Raw genomic sequence first — 20459 nt, forward strand, 5'->3', positions numbered from 1 at the left:
TGCATTAGTACAACTCTTGAACTAAGACACCAAAGATTATTAAATAATGTTACACTGAACTTTTCAACTGATATCTGTAAATGCACATATGCTTCGATGTTACAGGTCTACCTAAGCCCAAGGACTTTGCATCTTTTAGTCTTTATTTCAAAATTCAATGTTTAGAAGCACTTTTCAAAAACAGTATTACAATAGAAATTATTTGAAAGCTGTAAATAGTTGACAAGGAAACAAAGAACAAATAATCATTATAAAGTATTCTGGCCCCAACAGGAAAAATCTGTACATTTTACATCAGGTATAGAAGATCAACTGAATTTCAGAGTTTTTCTATGCTTAATACATAGTAAAAGCACATTTGAAATCTAGGAAGTCAAAAGTCTGTGGGTGCCTATATTGAAGACAGTGAATTTCTCATGCATGCAACTCTTCGAAAAAATGGATCAAAATTGGGTTTGTTTTTATATTATTCCTATATTTACAAATACTTTAGGATGTATTAATCTCCAGATGCCTGTCTGTACATTCCTAACGAAGTGGTATGTGTGGCAAGTTCAACAGAGGTGGGAGAAATTACTTGCTGGAATCCACAACACGTCACAATCCATCAGCCATTTATACAAACTCAGCAACAACAAAGCATACCTTAATCACCCAATGATTCTGAACTTCCAAGTGCCAGAGGGCTCATGAGTCCCAAGTGCTGGGTTTTGTACAAATATCAGCCAGATTACAAAGAGCTAGATGCAGGCAGGAATGTTCAAAGAAACACTGAGACAACAGTGGAATGAACATATAGTGCGTTAGTTACAGTACAACAGTTCAATTAGTTACATCAGCAAGTAATTAGTCTAATCACAGTCAAGCACATGGAGGTATCACAGTCAGTGAGAATTCTAAGGATTTGCAGGAGGCCAATGAAACAGATCTGTGGCTGTTGAAATTTTCCATTCCTCCATAAACAAATCATGGAGGAAAGACAAAAGATGCTAGTATAAAAGCATAATGGACAAGCGATGGATACCAATGCTGTTCAGCATCTTGAGATGGAAATTGGTGTTTTGATACCAAATAAAAAGACCATGAACAGCCTAGGGAGTGAAGGCTAGTTGTTCTGTTTAATGTAACAGAACAGAAGGAACCAATGAAGAAAATCAAACAAAGTGACATGATCAGAATCACAGAATTTAAAATGAGGAGGGAGAGAAAGTGAACAGTCACTGCATTAGCAATGGCTTTTTGACTGAATGAGAGTAGGGTAAAACTGCTTTTGTCAAGTTGATGCCAGAGAAATGTATGTTGAAATAACTGAGATGCAAGACTCAATACAAGTAATTTTTTTATCTGGATGGATACCTCGGACAGATCTTACCTTCACGATACCATGCAAAAAGAATCTACACCAGCAGGCCTAGGCTGACCTGAAGAATGCCTGAGACATCCGTAACACAAATAGAAACAGGAAGGAGAATTCTGGATTCAGTCAAGTTGATGATGATGAAAGAACTGTCAGAGAAACAGAGCTGTTTATAGACCAGAGGAAATGACTGTGGAACAGAGAGGCTTATCTGTGAACTTTCTTCATAAAGCAGCTGTTGAAATCGTAGTTGCAGATGCCTTTGCAAAGTCTCAAGTAGGAAGTGGCAGCCACAAGCAGTTTTCCAAGGAACACCACCACACACCAGGAAGTGCAGGAATATGGAGGGCAACTTCAATCTAAACATAATACTGTGTGAAAATCTTGTTGAGAGTCATATCCAACAAGGATTCTCTTACTTCCTTGAACACTGCTCCTCAGTCTCTCCACAAAATTCCCAGAAATACCAATGGGAGTTCTTTATGTGGCTCTCAGCACAACATTATTCTAAAGCTATTTATAGTGTTAACTGGAACTCTGAGAACACGACTTTCTTATTGAAAGCTCTGCAGACGTACAAAAGGCACACTCAGTTCCGGAATATTATACCCTAAATGAAAACATGCCTATGTAAAAATAGTCAAAAGACTTTACATTAAGCCTCGTTTAGAAAAAAAATCTCCCCAAAACTCCTAGAAAGCACTTCGGAATCAACACAGGGAGATGTCAGTACTTGTAAATCTCAGTATCTCTCACTTTTAGGAATGCCACTTTGTGAGTGAACTGTTAAAAGTGGTTTAGGATGCCCCGAGGTCAACATTGTATGTTGATACAAGATCTTGCTTATTTTAAAGACAGCAAGGGGAAATCCCTGTAAGAAGCCACTGAGAGTAAGAGCAGAGCTAAAAGTCAACATAGTAAAACATACATTTGGAAACTGCATAAACAAAGGCTAACTTAGGAGGGGTGATTAACTAAGAAGAACTACTCCAGACAATTTCTTTCTAATGGGTGAGCCATTACCCTTTTCCAGTACTAGGCATGTTTGTTCACACACTGCACTCACTGACACTCAAGGTAGTTTTCTCTTGACAAGACAGCAAACGAAGTGCAACAACAACAATTGGGCAGGAACCAAAGGGATTTTCACTGTGAGTTAAAATTATTGGAAAATAGTGAGGCTGATGGAAAACAGCAATTGGAATCAGAAGTTTTTGCTCTATATACTGCTTCACTGTTGTTCTACTGCACAAACTAGGGAAAGTTTGTTTGTATTTTGGTCTCTCATGTTCTATTTATATTTTGCACCATAGGGAAAGAACTAGCTCATCTTACTCCACATTTAGTTGTATCTTTGCTGTCTTTTCTTAAGGCAACAACCACACAGTGAACAAAGGGAGAAAGCAAAGGAAAGAAAGTATGGAGCAATATTTAACTGACAGGGAACTAGGAGATGGAAGAAAACCATATCGCTTTACTCTTTGTGGAAACCCACCCTTCTGATTTGTTTTATTGTATTAATTCATTCATGCATTAAGAGCTCTATTTGTATTTGTCGAGTATTTACAACTTCAGGAATATGTTTTGCTTTCCTTGTTTATAAAACAAGGTTTCCAGCCTGATCTGTTCTTGATTTTAATGTTAGCTGTTATATTTTAAGATGCCTACAACCAATCCGTTGAACAAACTGAGAACTACAGTATTCTTATCAGTGGGTCACATGAGGCTCTAGGCAGAGGAAGGCTCATAAAACCCTGTTTTCCCTGTCCATCTGGCTGGTGTGCAACAGCAGTTTGATAAGGGAGAAGATACAGCTAGGGCTCATCATATTGCAACTCACAGATGGTGAACTTAAAAAGAAAGAAGAAAAAAAGGATCAGGAAAAGAGAAAAAAACATGAACTCTGTCTGAACAGCAAAACTTTCCCCCCATCCCTTGCCTGTACCCCAGAACGTCACCTTTTCTGAATATCTGAAATAAAAAAACTGACTTTTTCTTTTTTTTTTCTTTACTTCCTGCAACTTTCTCTAATCCTATAAACCCCTTCTATACACACCAGTCACAGAATCTCAATTTCACAACTCAGTTCCCTGCACTGTCTCTCTTCTCTGCAATCTCCTCAGGAGCTGAAAATCTCATGAATTCACTTTGTATTGTTTTGATCATGTGTTTCTCCCCCAGTGTGCAAGACTTATTTTTCCTACTCCCTTATTTCAAAGCTCAGTGACAACACTTATTTGCTGTTTGGTGCTATTATTGCATTTCTCCGTGTAAAAACAAGACTCAATCCCAGGAGGTTAGGAGACTCCATACTCCCCTGCCAGATGACAGCCTACTCGCACTCCTACTTTACAGACTAAATGGAACTCCTCGGCAAAGTCTGAAGCTTGCAGTATGTTTCTCTGACACAAGTGATTTGCTTCTCTAACCTTGTCTTCTCCCTTGTAAAACATACAATAATATCTAGCAGACTATGCAACACAATATTTTATGGAAAGTAGTTTGAAGAAAATAACAAGTAGCTGACCCTCTTTAAATGTGATATTTAATGAGAATGCTCTGGACAACCAACCCCAAGAAATCAATCCTCACAATTTCCAACTAACTTCTAGACTCCTACATTTTTAACACCTAAAGTTATGCTTTAGGATGACTCTTCTAACAACTAAGTTTATGAGCCACGGACGTGTTCTCTGTGCCACAGTGAACTACCGAAAAAAATGATAGTGCAGTAGAGACATAGACACTGTTTTCCTGCAGCTGAAATAACGAATGATGGGAGTGGTTCTGCTTTCTACAGCACCTCAGGAGCAGAGGCAAATGTGCAAAGAGGAACAGATTTGAAGAAAAAGGTGAGCTGAGCCCCCAGCTCAGACTAGCCCTTCAACACTGTGATTGTGACATCCTCCTCTTGTCTACTTAGGGATGTAGTAAGGCAGAGTATACCTGGTGATGCAGCAGGCAGAATATGAGGAACCAGGCCTCCTGCATCCATCTAACCCCTACAGTGTTGCTAGGGAACGCCAACATTCTTCTAAGTATGCTGGGGTTAAGAGCTATCTCTTCTGGGCTTGGTGACCAAGAAGATCATAAGTTCAATTCCCAATTTGTTCCCAAATTCTAGAGGACTCCAAATACAACCTAACTCCTAATTCTTACTTACTGGGAGAATAGAGAAGAATATCCCATTATTAAGGTATGCTCTGGCCAACATGTTTTGTATTGCCTAGTTTAGTGTCCTAGTGACGGTGCTGTTAGAAATCCCAGTCATAGATGACACTGCAGACACCCTAATGCCAGTGTAAGAAACACAGAATGGAACTGAATCATAACAAAACCACTTTGGAGGGAAAAACACCATGCTGCAACACAGATAACACAAATGCTGCACAAACTCCTTCAGACTACTGCTACTGTTTCACGGACCTTGCTTCTTTCACATCTCTCTTTGCCCCTGTCTGAACCATCACTCCAGGGACAGTGTATCTTCCTTGCTGGCTTGCAACAACAACCTCCAAAGGTCTTTATATTCCTTCCAGATGAAAACTTAACTCTTACCTTCCCTGCCTCTCTTCCTTTTGCCATTATCTAGTGGTTAACATCGCCATTTTATTGCTTGCAGTAGACCTGGATAAAGTCTTGAGATGAGAATTCCTTGAAAGACCAGGTACAAAATAAATATACACAGAATTAGCTAAGTGGTAAGATCTAAATACACAACGTATATTTATGCCTATTGTGTTCTATTTGTAAGCAACTTTAATGGGCTTGATTCATCTTTGTGCAAAGGATTTTACAGTATGTGAGAATGTGAAGGTATATGTATGTGAAGAGGTATGTATAGAGAGGAAATATGCCCTTTTAATTAGTATAAATACTTTTCTTTTAATGTAATGGTAGTAGCATTGAAGTCTAAATCAATGTACCATGTCTATTAAATTTTTCACAAAATAATTGACAAAGTGATACAAAGAAATTGACAAAGCAGGATAAACAAAGCGGGGCTGTGAGCATAGGCAGTTTCCAGCGTTGTACTTGTAAATGAATTACTTCTGCCAGCAGCTTAGATGCACAATGCTGAAAACATAACCTTTAGGGTAGAAAGCAAGACAAACTGCATTAGGAGGAAGAGCTGCAAGTGGACCGTTAACTTCATGTTAAAGTATGTGGCCCCTCATGGTGATCTCAGTGAAGAGAAACACATACATGTCTGATAATGTCTACTACTTTTTTAATTAAAAAAAAAAAAAAAAAAAAAGCCTTTACAGTACAGAATCATTATCCACAAACTTTTCTATTCAGAATAGAACTTATTGTTTTGGGGATACTAAAGAATCAAAAGCTAAATTGAAATCCACAGAAGACAAAACTGATATAAGAAGTTAATTCTGTCTTATGCTGGTATTTTTTTGTGAGATGTCTTTATGCTTTACGACTGCTCTTCCTTTCCTGAAAGACCTGTTCAAAATAAGGAAGACGAACATTTTTCTAGTGCTTAAAACCAGTAATGGAAACTTGATTGAGGTTATTAAAAAACAAGATAGCATGCAATGCTGAACAACTTTTTTGTCTTCTCTTCAATCCTCCAGCCATTTATTTTATCCAGCACAAAACTTTAATCACAGCCTGTCATTTTTCTATCAATATTCAATGTCACTGTGTTATCCTTAAATTATCTCCACTGGAAACACAAAATGACAGGCTGCTGCAGCTGATGCTTTTCACTTTGATCACTAATGCAAGATGGATGCGGGAATGGAAACCTATGAATCAAATGCGGGAAATCAACTAATTTACAAGGGAAGGAGGAAGGGACCTTGTAGGAAGAATTTACTACTCAATTTAGTCCCTACATTTATTGTAGTTTATTTTTATTATATTACCTATTCTATAATGTCAAAATTTACTGCTTGCTTTTAGGACTATTTGTTTCTCTTAAGAAAAGGTATAGAGTTATGAACCTTTACCCTCACCTCTATTGAGAACGTTAATTATAAATAGTCTGTTCTAAAAGAGAAAAACTTTGATAGATGAAGAGAAAGCAATCAGGGAGTTCTTCTTATTAAGCTACCCACAGAACCAGCTTCTCAATCATAGTTTATCATTCACCTCATTTATAATCTGATGAAGCACCTTCAAGTTTGGTAGCAACACTGATAACTCAGTCTGCATCCTGCTTACCTTTGGCTCTTGCAATAACAGCAAAGCCCCACAATGTCATTAAACAGTTAGATTGATTATTATTATAACTTTGAATGAATGGGGATTGCTGGAATGAGATCTTTATCTGCACTGTATAATATCTGATCCCAGATGAGATTTAAAGAAGGGTCATAAATTAAGCCTAGTTTTGAAAAGCACATATCTCAGGGTTTGTGCATTCATCTAAGGTCTGTTCAAATCACCGAGCTGCTGCACAAACCTAAGTGCTATCACGAACTTGAGCCTCAAAACAGATTCAAATTCTAGTGGCTTTCACTGAAACTGGAGGAAATTAGTGGCTTTTAAAGCCACAACTAGCTCTAATCCAAGAAAATACATTTGTTTCCAAAAGTATGCAACGGGAAGAAAATACAGCATTTGAATTGAGGCCACATTCTCAGCTGTCAGAAATCCATCCTGTTGCAATCACAGCTATGTCTATTTATACCAACAGAAGAATGCATTCTTATCGTGAACCAATTAGAATAATGAGCCTGATCTCTTAGTGTTTATTATCATCTATGACCACAAGTGCTAGGAAGCGTACAGAAGGAATTTACAATTCTCCCATGTTTATTCTTTATTCACCTCTGCTCTCCAATTTAAAATGCCACAGTTTATAATATATTCCTTCTCTGAAAGGGTGCCAGATTGCAAATATCAGTGTCAAGTGAATTTGGGAACATGAATCATCTTGTGTACTGCTGACTGAGCAAGAATTAAGCACACATAAAGAAATGCCCTTTTAGAAAAGATACTATCAGGAGAGATAACATATTCTCACCATGTAGGAATGTACCTTGAAACTGAACCTTTGTAACTAGGAAGATATGCCTGGAAAAATGAGAGAGCTGGCAAAATACTGATGTCAATAGGTGAATGCTTCCAGAGCTCCTCTGAAAGGACTGAAGGCACAATACAAGCCGCTGGAACTGTGGGGTTGAATAAGGTCAAATCCTGTTCTGGTATAGAGAGAAGGCCTACAGATTCTCCCTTTTGGACCCTGTTGGCTGCAACATGCAGGTTGGAGCCTGCATGCCTACCCAACCTAGCAGCATGCTCCCATCAGTTAGTACATTGAGTAATGAATGCTTCCAAATGCCAGCGGGAAGGACTGTTCCAGTTGTAGGAATATAGTTATCCTACATGTTCCTACTCGGGCTATGCAGGTGGTGATATCTTATTTTTGAGTCTTGCTCATAGGGAAGTACTCAAAACAGCAGCAGTAAGAAAATGCATATCCATTTATGAACGACTTTCTTGCCAAGTTCAGAAGAGATCAAATCTTTCTCAGTACCTATGTTAACTTACATGCAGCCACCAGGGAACCTGGTAAAATAGCATCAACTTAACATCACTGATAGTAAGGTAATAAACAGCTTTGCACATCTCTCCCTCCTCCATCATATACATAATCACATATCCACATGGGAGAAAGCTTTGCATGAGATCAACTCACCGAGAAGACAACAGCTGGGAAGAGCTGGGCAAAGCACAGGTGATGGTGATGGGCAAAGAGAAGCACTTCTAAGCATTTACAGCACTCGCCTTCATCTCAGCAAAAATTAAAAGACAGAGAAAAGTCTCATAAAATTACTGAAAAAAGTCTTCTGCTCAACTGGATGCATTTCATCAAGTTATCAAACTCAATCCCTAGTTTTGGAATGCCTCTCAGCTGACACTGTTCTCTTACAAAACATCTGCAAATAATGCTAGCTGTGCTGTTGCACAGTTTCCATTATCTGTATGAGAAGATGAAACCTCCGTGCTTTAGCTTGACACAGCATCCAAAGGCAACACCTCAGCAGCTACAGCACACAGCAAATACATCCTGTTCTTCCTAGAAACCACAGAGTCAAGGTGATGGTCCGGGACTTCATCTGAAACATTCTCTGAAAACCAGAGGAGGATGTCAGTGGCTAAACACATGCTCTTTCTGAAACAAGTGGAGCTTTCAATCTCACAGCCAAAGCCTCTTTGCATGGGAAATGAAAATATATTTAAAACAAATTACCAAAGCTCACTGCTTCAACCTTTCCTTCATTAATGCAAATACAAACTATCACAAACACCCGCAAGGGAAACTTACAGGCTTTCAAGTCAAAATGCCAATGGAGCGTAATCTCAGGAGGAAGAAGCCAGTGCAACTGATATTAGCCATGCCAGATATTCACCATTCACAGAATGGAATTCTCTTACATTAATGAGTATCAATGATCAAGGAAAAAAAGATGAATTAGAATTACAAACTCTTAATAAAATTCACATAATTCAGTGACATAGAAAGAGATGACAAACCATGGAAGAGCACAAATGCCTGACAAAAAATAAAAGTAAAAAAGGGAAAACATTACTTCTGCTCCAAAACTGAGAAATCTCAGTACACCAAAGCAGCAGCAGCAGCGAAGAGATGCAGAATTACTTATTCTTGGTGAGGCAGGAGTTTGTGGCACAGAGGACTACTGTGACGATAATGAGTTCCAGCAGATTGTTGAACTGTAGTTTTGTAGGCATGACTGACCAGCACTAGAACAATGCAGCGTAAGAAAAAGGCATACAGGAGAAGAAAAGATCCTAACAAAATACACAATTACTAACCATCTAGAAAGGCTGTGAACTTTTAGCACTTTTTTTTTTCTTTGTAAGCAAGGAAAATACTTTCTGTTTTTAGAAGGGGAGACCCGGCCTTGCCCTCTGATGATTTTTGCTATGCTAAGTATAAAATGAGTGGAAGACAAAGAGCCCGAAGGGAAGGAGTGAAGGGAGCAAGCTTTCTTATGAATAAGCAGCACAATCCTCTGTCACTGCATCTTTGCCTATGCTGCACACTATCTACTCAAGTTAATTCAGTAACTTTAAAAAAACTCTAGCCTGGTTGAAATCTTAACTAATATGGACAGAGTTACTAAAGGCTGTGTGACCACGTGCTTTGTTTTTTCTGAAGCTTTAAGAGACATTGGAAAGTGGCCCCCCCAGAAAAACACCAAAAACCTAGTTTCAATACTGAGAGCAGATTTAAAAGGAATGTAGATTTCCTCTGCTTATCATAAACCGGTATTGTCACATACCACAGTTCCTCCATCTCTCAATTAAAAAGATTAATCAAATCAATCACCTCAACTAGTGAAAAATAAAGTAATTAAAAAAAAAAGTTAAAGGAAAAAAGGCAGTGAAAACCATTGAGTTTGCAATTTCTGTGTTCTTCTTCAGTTTACTGTTTCATATAGTAGCCAAACATTAATTTTAAAATGTTTTGGGAACACTATTTATCAAAATACATGTATGTCCTTGAAAAGGAAAAATAAAATCTGTGCATGCTTCCTTCCCCATAGAGAAATGCTGGATTTGAAAGCCCCCTACCCCCAACACACACCTCCCCTTCTGCAAATGGCCCTCTCCAAACCTCAGTCAAAAGTTGCTTACTTGGGAATCAAAACAAAGTCCTTTTCTACCAGCAGCAAGCACTTTTCTTACCATTACAAAGCCAGAAGTTCCCTGTTGCTGCCACAAAAGACACGGTGGGTCCCACTGATACAATTATCTCCTATCTGGTGAATACCAGGAGCAATGATCTTTTTCATTTTTGCACTTGGTGTGCATATTTGTGTATGTACATATTTGCACATCTCTGTCCCCACTGAAACCAGTATTCTTGGTGGAAGAAGCAGATTACATTCTTTGCCCTACCTCATCTTTACAGCCCATGCAGCATGTGTTCATCCATCGATGGGTGGGAACACTGGTAATGCCAGTGTTGAAGGACACAAGTAAGAGGTTGGGAACCAGGAGTTGCATCCTGGCTGAAGATGCAAATTTGTCCGCAAAGGATCTCTGCCTTGGGAACAGATCACCATGAAGATGAAATGCGTATTATGCCCAAGAGGCACGATTACAAGCTGTAATCTGCTGCACTTTCAGAAAGATTATTTCAGCTTCCACCCCCAGTGGGTTTTAGCTACACTTCCCCCATCCAGAAACAAAAAGAACAGCAAACATTTTCCCCTTTCCTCCAGTCCTAGTTAATCTAGGCTAATCCATTTCCATGAGGAAGTATCATTAAATTTCTCACGAGGTTATTTAGATTTAAATTTGCTAAGCATTTCTAAGATACTGTGTGCTGGCAGGACATCGCAGACATTTTCAAATATATTGCAAGGGACTGTGAAGACAGGAAGAATATTTAATGAGAATATGCACTGTGGTCATAGAGTCTAAAGTATCTTGGAAACAGTCTTCTAAGTTTAAGGGTAAGAACAGATTTTCTATGAATCCAGTGCATTTCTATATTTCAATTTTGACAACTTTTTTTTTGTCCTTGGTGACATACAGAGAGAAGATACACAAAATAAGAGTACTAAGAAATAAAGCTGGAAACAAAATGAAGAAAGAATAAAATGCAATTTAAAAAATGGAAATGAGATGAGTAGAAGAAAGAGGGAGAGAGAAATGAAAATACAGACCAGGATAATCAGAAAGCCCTCTCTCCAGGAACACTGACTTCAAGAACTGCAAACAAGGAGGCACACAAACATCTAAAGTAGAGGTGGGGAAAAAAAAAGCACTCAGAAAGGATACTTAAGACTCATTCATTAAATGGAGTCACCATCATGTAAACTAAATTTTCATAACTATTTAAAATGCCCTAAATAAAGCTGGGCTTGTACAACAAGCAAAAATTACCTGTAATTTATTGGCTAGCACACTGAGCAGTTTGTGCTTCATTATTCACAGCTCCTTTTATTCATGGATATTTTGAGTTAGTGAACTTTCACTCACCAGAATTGTACCAACACAAAAGATCAGTGGGGTAATAAAACAGCTTGAATATTGTTTCTGAATATCGAGTGGGAGCAACTCTGCATACATACACTGGTTTTGCTAATTTCTCCCTTCCCTACAGAAATCTATTCAAAATGCTATTTTTGTTTATGAGATCCTAAGTTCTTGTTACCAGCTACACAGCTGAAGATATAATCCTTCAATTCATGATATCATAACCTTTCCACAGCAAGTGAGTGCAAAGACATAAGTTGCTGCTTTCAGGCTGGAAAAGAATATTAGGACAACATAAGCCTTTAAGAAACAATAATCCTGTATTCATGACAGTGCCTCTCATGTAAACTGAAAAGTAATTTAACTGAAACAAAGAGAATATATTGTTCAGAACAAGGACAACTGATTCTCCAAAGAAACGTGTTCAATCATCCCCATGTGGGTTTGATGGACACTTCAGAGTTTTTTAAACATTACTGAACCCAGATAGGTGTTTTGCTGGTGGTTGAAGGCTTTTTGGGAACCCGTTAGTATGATAAAACTACACAATATGTTAAAGAGAGACTTTCACTCTAAAGAACATAAAAGCACATTTGAGGCAGAATGCCTTCAGATATCACATAAGATTGTAATTTTCTTCCAATTTTACAGGCTTATCTGGTAACTCGTTTACCGTTTTTACATTCAGTGCCAGCAACTTCTAACGACATTGCAAATTTTCAGCATTCCAGATAATCACAGAGCGTACTTAGTTTGACAGCCCTTTGTTACAAAGGCACAGGTGATTGCACTGACATGCACAAGCACTTCTTCAGGTAGAGAAGGATCACTCAAGCAACAGCTTAAAGTCATGGGCAAACAACCCATTTTGGGTAACTAACTTCATATATTCAATGTTATATTGATTTATACTCCATACAGACAAGAACAGTACAGAAAGTTGTAACCAGATGACAAAGCTACCCATCCACAAGGACACAGGCTTTTCCATGTGTCAGCCACAAGAAATACCATCCCCTCAGTGTACTCTGAGAGCATCCATACTCAGCTCTGCTCCCAGAAACATTTCTGAACCTTAGTACCTTACAAAGGAGACCCGAAACACTTGGTATGTAAACTAACAGGATGAGTAATAGAGGAAGAGGATGGCTGTTATAAAAGCATTCATTTTTAAGTAAACTGGGAAGTGATGGGTTAGCAATTAATGCTGACCTGTATGTTATGGTATGGGCCCCTCGGGACATTGGAGGTCTTGCCTAAAAGGAGGAAGCTCAAGGAAGATGACATGTTCAAATGCATTACATAAAAATATCACTTGCATGGAAAAACCACAAATTTCCATTACAGGAATGCAAGTTGTGCTAAACACACACAATCCCCTTCACCCCTCACTGAACAAGTGCAAATGAGCAAATCTTACAGTGGAGCAGGACTCCACTGTATTTCCCACACTGCGCACCCATGAGCTGAAAAAAGCCACCATTAAAATGAGAACAGCCATTGCCAAAGAGAAAACAAAGACATATAGTGAAAGGGAATCAATTAAAGACAAAAGGTTTTACATACATTTGAAAAGTTACAAGGTGCTGTATCACTAACAATCAGTAACAGCAAAACACAGGCATTGCAGTACTACATCTTACTTGCAGGCATATCTATTCATTTCCCTATTCTTGCAGAATAAGAGAAAATAGCTCAATAAAACACCTTTGTGTAATTGTCACCAGTTATTCCTGAAAAACATTATTCCCCCAAAATAATTTCATGATTTCTATCTGGGAATTAGAAAAAAGCTCTTAAAACTCCACAATTATGTGATGAATGGAAGTCACAGAATAATCTTTCGAGGCCTGGAGATGAGTACAATCACATTAAATTCCCTCAGCTCAAGAAATGTCATCTTTACATCAGCTAGTACAAAAAATTGTTTCCAGCCTGAGGCGGTTACGATAAGGGATTTAGAAGCCATCGCCATGTGGCCCGTGAGATACAAAGGAATGCATCACAGCATATACAGCGTCTGTTGCTCACCATTTCGGAGCTAATGTTCTCACAGCTGTGTGCGACTTAGACCAGCTGGGAAGAAGAAAGGGACTAAATGAGTCGCTGGAAGTATCCAGTATTTTGCCTAACCTGTGTTCAGCACTGCTGCAGCAGAACCGTGGGTAAACAAAATAAGATCTGATGATTATACAGGATGGATGGTGCTGTGGGTTCCCTTGGAAGCAACGCACGAAACATGCAGTCTTAGTGAGGGCAAAGATGGCATTTCAGCCATATCCACGCTCTGCTAAGATGCTGCCACCAGCTGAACAGCCCTCAGTGCAACCGAGGCAGGTCAGGGGTTACACAAAATGACCGTAGGCCATCTGCCATTCCCAGGCAAGCCTGTGCTGCTGTGCATGTGAGGAGAAGCTTTGGAAAGCCAGAGAGAAGCCTTAGAGCAGCAACTGTCCTCTAGCAGAGGGCTGGCTTTCTACTCCAGGATACACAGAACACCAACAGCCCAAGCTGAAATCTTTCCCTTACAGTACATAAGAAGCTGTAGGCTGCCACAGAAAGGTTTTGTCATTAAAACATTCGCAAGCTTAGACTTGCAGGCTCAGATACCACTTTTCAAAAGCATGGTGTCAGACTTCAGACAGAGCTCTGAGTGCAGGAGACTGAAGAGCTCCAGTTGGACACAGGGACCTCACCTCACTGCAGAAATCCATCGCTGTCTCAAGAAACGTTTAGAAGCCTAATGATTTAATTAGTGATGAAGCCAGCTCCTTCTGGGGTTTCTGCTGCCTCAGGGTTCAATTTGCTACAGCAGGTCTGGCTCTTGCATTCTGTGGAGGGATAAATGATGGTCCCCAGGTCTTTCGTCTTTCCTGATGTTTCATTTGTTCTCTGCCTCCTCCCATCTAAAGTGCATTTTTCTCTGCCGCTTCCCCTACCCAAATGCATTTTTTCCCATCATCGCATCACATGCCTGTCATTAATTGTTCAGGCTATGGTTTAGGCATAACTTTTCTGTTTACACGCAGTGTCACCCACGAAATATTTGGCATAAGAAAAAAGAAACACACAACACAAAGTATTCTTAAGGTAAATGTGAATTGAGCCGTACAAAAAAGAAACAACAATTCTGCTGCACTTCCTCTATCCACTCCAGAGTGCAGATTTCACAGGTTATCAATTTCTAATAAGTTTCACAAGGGATAATGAATTCCAAATGTGTTTCTACAAATATGTAGCAGATGGACTCCTGAAAAATAAAGCACTTATCTCATACTATATCTCATGGAGCTGATTTTTGTGTTACTAATAATACTTAATTTTCTTTGATATAAAAGCCTCACAGGGATGCTCTGAAAGTAAAGCCTCCTATTTTATGATGTAGATCCACAACATAAAAGGTGGATGTTGGTGGTATGGCAGTAGAGGTTGAGCCTTACTGTCAATATGCCATTATATTTTGTTGCCGTGATGTGAGGCATTACTTTCTGAGCGACCTATGTGTGTGTATATATATTTAGTAAAACAGCTTGCTTATTTTTTCTCTACTACTGTAAGAACATCAGCAGAATCTCCAAAGGTAAGACTTAGCTGAAAGAAATAAATGCTTTTGCAGCATGTTTTGGTGATATAACTGAATTCATGTTTTTACACAACACTTTATAAGACAACTGTATTTGCCATGGAACTTTTACTAGCTTCTGTAAGGGCAATGGTCTGTAAGATAGCTGTTTTTTAAATTCTATGTTCCTCCACAAGTTTGTTTTGTTTTCTCCTGCTATCAGATATAAATCACACAAAGATCAACCTTGCTATGAACACGCATTCTCACCCCCCCCTCCCTCCCACAATAGAAGAAAATAGACTTTACTAGAGGACAGAGATTTAATGAGATACAGGGTATATGTAAAATGTGACTGATAAACAATTGGTCACATCTCTTGACTTTCACTGTGCTAAATAAGCTAGCAGATGATGACTTTTCCTGCAGAAATGCAGACTAGATGTTTCTTACTCATTTAAAAAAAGAGGTGATTTTATGGATATCTTCAAAACTAGATGAATATCTGTCACTGCTAAGTCTAAACTTGGATTCCAACATCTAAGCACCTAAGAAAAAGTATGACTGACAGTCTCAGTCTTCACTGATCTCAAAAGTCTTTGTTAGTACTCCGCACATTTTGAAAAAGCTGGCCACTTTCATTAAGTGCTTAAGTACTGATTTAAGAGAGAGCATGTAGGCATAAAATTCCAACCCAAATCTTTTGTCCTTATAGCTGTAGATCATTTTTTCCTATGCTCAGTTTATGACCCTCAATCATTTACAAACAGGCACTTGACTTGAGCTCGCTCATGGCCAAACTGGGTAGTTATTGAACCTGGCTTTAGTCATGGTAATGACACAAAGGCCGCAGCGGAGTTTTCACTCGGGCAGGGAAAGAGGTGAGATGAAGAAATACAATTTCTGTGGAGGAACAAGGATCCTACGTAAAGATGCTCATCTGACTTTCAGTGAACTAGATTAAGCAGGTACAGCAAGCATCTGTAAAATCTCAACTAAACCCCTCAGCGATGAGTTAAAGTTGTCCCACACTTAACATACCCATAGAGAAGTCTTCACTGAATACAATCTCACTGCCCTAACTCACATCACTTCTACATTTATCATAGCATCATCAAGTTTGGAAAAGACCTCTAAGATCTCTACTATCTTATTGACATATTGAAAAACTGTTAGTGGTTCACAACCGGTTCTCCCCTGCCTGAGGCTTAGTCAACACTGTTGGATTTATTATTATTATAGGCAGGAAGGGAAATTTCAGCAGTTTGGCACCTCTGCAACAGTCTGTATGACTAGAACTTCCAGGTAGCCAACTGGGGACAAAGAAACTGATAACGAACTCTGAAATGGATGTTAAACCTACTGGTACAGCTGAAGTACTACACACGTAGCACTTGGATTTCATGCATTTACATCCTCAGTAAAGGCTGGGAAGGACACTCATATCTCAATGGCAACATTTTGGAACCTGTAGCTTCATTGTACTAGAAAACCAAGACTGAAATAGGCCCAGGCTTATACAGTACAAAGGAAGACAACTCTCATATACAAAAGCCTAAAAGCCTGCTATATCAGTCAAGTCCTTACAGCCTAGAAGCATCAATATTTATTACTATACCTTATATTTTAATTTTTAATTAAGAGCAAGGTATTTGTTTGTTTATTTGTGGGCTTTTTGTTGTTGTTTTGTTTGTTTTTAAGTGATCCACAGGAAGATTTGTCTTACAGTTACGGATATGCAGCCTCCCCAGCTACATTGAAATCAAACACAGTTCTGAAATTGGCTATGAAGTATTAAAGCTAGGGGGGACAGGCAATACACAGACATTTGATCTTTGAAGTCTGCTTCCATCATTTTTCACTCAGTTCTGAATTACCTTTAAGCATGAGAGCTACTCAAATACATGCCTCTATTCAACAGTATGAGTGAGCAAATCAAAAAATTTAGAACTGTCTCTACCAATGCAACAACAAACAAATAATGAAGGCAACTAGATTATTAATTATACCTACTCAGAAATAGAGAGTAGAGTTAATGTGGGAATTGCACTTTCATTAAGACACAAACTCCAACTACAGCCTATGAAAGATTTTTCTAATAAAAATACTTGTGGAAGAAAAAGTCCACTTTTCTATCACAACAGTGGAACAATTGCTAACAATCCTTCAAGAAGCAGCATAAAACTTGAGGGTAATCTAGAGCTCTCCTCATACAGCAAGAAGAAATATATTTATTCTGCGTTAGGATTCAGTTCCCAAAATATCTCCATTGTTGTTTTGGTTTCTATTGCTTTCCAAACCCTCAAAATAGCAGTCATTCAAAACTGTAATATAGATGGTCATTACTTTTTAAGGGCACCCAGAACTGAAGTAAAGATTTCCTTGGCTCTGCTCAGAGTTGGGTTTTGCATAGGAACTCAGCAGTGCCTTTCCAACCAGCTACAGCAGCTCCAAAGCTCCACAACTTCAGGATGTTCAACAGTTCACACCACAGATTACAGCACCCAAAGGCCAAGCTGGAGTGAGGTGCACCAACGACACGTGTGCACTCTTGTCTCTGGCCCTACCAGCTCTGTTCAAGAACAGTCTTCTGCACTGGAGAATCCAACCTCACCAATTCTTTCTTTCTGTATCCATTGATAGGCTGCTAGCAAAGCTGTTGAACATGGCCAGGAACAGAGGTCACAGCAATAACGTTTATGGGATTTCCAATTTCAAACTATTCTGGTATTATTCTCATGCAAGTTCAAAAGCATTCCTACAATATTTATGCTTGTCAGTGCCGCATTAAGAATTATTTTTAATCTTCCAAGGTTTCCATGATGCCTTCCTTACCTATGCAGTTTGTCTTCCAGCATCTCCATGTACTTTTCAGCATTTTCTTTTATGCTGGTCACTACAAGAAAAAATTCAAAATTTAGGTAACGTTATAACTGTTCAGTGTTTCTTTTTTAGTTTTCATTTTGTTTTATATCATCTGATCTCTTACCCATGAATTCCAGTAATCATTTCCACATTCACGTTACAGTGCATTCCCTGTTTTTCTTGAAAGTGTATTGCATGTGTAAATTGATATATCTACTAATTAGTGCATCACTGAATTAACCATGTTTGCACCAGAAAAATGGTGAGACTAACTGTAGAAGTTCCCTCTTGACAAAACAGAACAAAAAACACACAATACTCTTCCTTTTCGCCTACAGGAGAAACCAGCAAGACTGATTCTCTGAACAAGAGTTCCTTAATTCCTTATGAAAATTGTATCAAACTTCTGACAGAACTGAAACACTGCAGCATGGGCAGAGACACCAGAGAAGCTTTTTATGACTTAAAAAGCAACCAACCAACTTAGGACCTACGTATCAGCTTCACATGAATGCCTGCAGTTTCTTCACACAGAACAAACTCCAGCAAAATTTTTGCTCAGTGAAACAAAAAATAAAGCTATTGCTTGTATGATCCTTGATACTCCATGTTTATGGATGAATGGGGGAAAAGGTAAACCTCCTCCAGGAAAATGGAAGCTTTCAGTGGATCACCACATCATTTTATTTCCCTAAAAGTCTAATAGGACTGGTAATTGGTTGGTCATCTTGAAACTCTTAACTCACTGCACACGTCCCTTTTAAGTGAAGATACTTCCTATAAAGCATCACTGTTTCTGCAGGTAAAACTTGCTGTTTGGATTAGGCGCTGTGAATTTAACCATTCACCTCTTCTTCTCCACCTTCTCTACAATTCAGTGCCTCCAGTGCCCCACATATTTATCACTTTTCCACCTCGTATTTTCTCCTCACAACATAAAAATTCACACACTAAAGCCTGATATGAAAACAGAGTTAACCAGATCAGCTGTTCTGAAGTTGCACGTGTGCACACACAGGAGTTCCTTAAAACTACTCAGACAATATCATCAGCAGCAAACCTCAGGGTATATGTGACATAGATTGTCTACAGAAGGTGTTCATCTGGTCAGACATTAGTCATGCATTCTGATAGCAAGCATGCGGCACATTTTGCAAAGTTGATGCAGTTGAGAAAAGCTGTTAGATTCATATATGTATATATGTACACACACACACGGTATACATACACACATATGTACACACACTAATTCTCTATGAAAGCATCACAATTTTATCCACAGTACCAATGTCAGAATGGGTTTGGCAGCACAACACTATAGCTAGCAGGATTATGGAAGATTACGTTGTATATAGACAACTGCATTAACTGCTACATTCACAGATCCATCTCACCATTAGAAGAGTGCTGATGAATGTTAAGCAAAAGGTTATACAAGGATTTTCATGACGGCACTGGAATCTAAGCAAGTTTCCTTATCTTCTAGCAGATTTATAATAAGTACAGAGCTCACTAAAAGTTCCTGCTTTCATTACTGTTCTTTTATTCCTGTGCTTCCTGTGGAAGTGCAGAAAGCCTGCAAGTCTTCTTTTAATGACACAGTACAGTTTTATATAAACTACAAGCAGCTTTTCAAAACTCTCTGACAATTGGCAATGTATTGACCTGAGGTTCAGCACACACTTTGATAACAGATAGCTTGAAGGTACATGGCTGCTGTACTTCCCATTCTCTTGCCATTGTCATAACATCCTTGAACATGAGCTGTTACAACTCAGGGGCTTATTCATTCCCATAATAAAGTCAGCAAATATTATTAATTTTGGAGAGGGATGAGATGAGGTGGAGAATCTGTTTCACACTCACTTTGTTTCTAACCGATATAGTGACTTCTTACAATACATGAAAGATAAACCTTGCTTTCAATGTCTCCTGCTGTGCTCGTCACTTTTTAATTGGGTATGATCTGATAGAGTAATTCGCACTTTCACAGCTCAGTCCTGCCCCTACATGCAATTTTACAATGCCCTTGAAGCACGCAGCTTAATATATCAGCATTATTCAATGACAAAAAGTAATGGACAAGAATATACCAGTAGTCAAAAGTAGGTCAGTTAAAAGCTAACACTCATTTGGAAATCACCTCACATCACTAAACTGCACTCTCTGCTGTCAAATGTTTTAACTACATTAAAAGAAATGCAAACTTTGCTGCTAAAAGAGAAAGCCACCCAGGCTAGCTTTGTCTCCTCGCCTCTTGTGCATGTAATTGAAAGAGCTGTGACCTGGAGATTTTGCTTGAAGGAAAATACTGCTTAAAAATTCTACAGGGGTTACTTCCATCGTAACAAATTGCAGGCTGCACTGCAACAAATACACAAATTCTTTCAGCTTTTTTAGATCATCCATTTGTAATAGAAGACAACCAACAAATTAGCAGCTTTTTTTTGTTTTACTTTAATGAATCTCTATTCACCATCACTTCAAAGCACAAAAACTGCAAGCTGTAAGCCGTGCGTGCCTTAAATCTAGCTAGGAGAGTACTAGATGACAGACCAAAAAAAAAAAGTAATAATAATTTATGAGACTCTTTTCTGCATAAACATGCCAAACGGTTTATTTTTATATTTAAATGAATGGGAGTGCTTTTTTCATCAGTTCTCTAGGGATTTACACAGTTAGCTCACATTGGCCTTAAGT

General features: G+C 38.6%; 1 protein-coding gene across 1 annotated transcript in view; it reads right to left on the reverse strand.

Annotated features, from left to right (window-relative positions):
* DISC1 (disrupted in schizophrenia 1) overlaps positions 1 to 20459 on the reverse strand; it is a 193789-nt gene that overhangs the window by 23894 nt on the left and 149436 nt on the right. Inside the window, exon 10 of the mRNA XM_003640955.5 lies at positions 17730 to 17790. Coding sequence (XP_003641003.5) covers positions 17730 to 17790 — 61 coding nt within the window. The remainder of the gene's footprint in view (positions 1 to 17729; positions 17791 to 20459) is intronic.

The sequence above is a fragment of the Gallus gallus genome, chromosome 3, assembly GCF_016699485.2.
Source record: "Gallus gallus isolate bGalGal1 chromosome 3, bGalGal1.mat.broiler.GRCg7b, whole genome shotgun sequence".
NCBI lineage: Eukaryota > Metazoa > Chordata > Aves > Galliformes > Phasianidae > Gallus > Gallus gallus.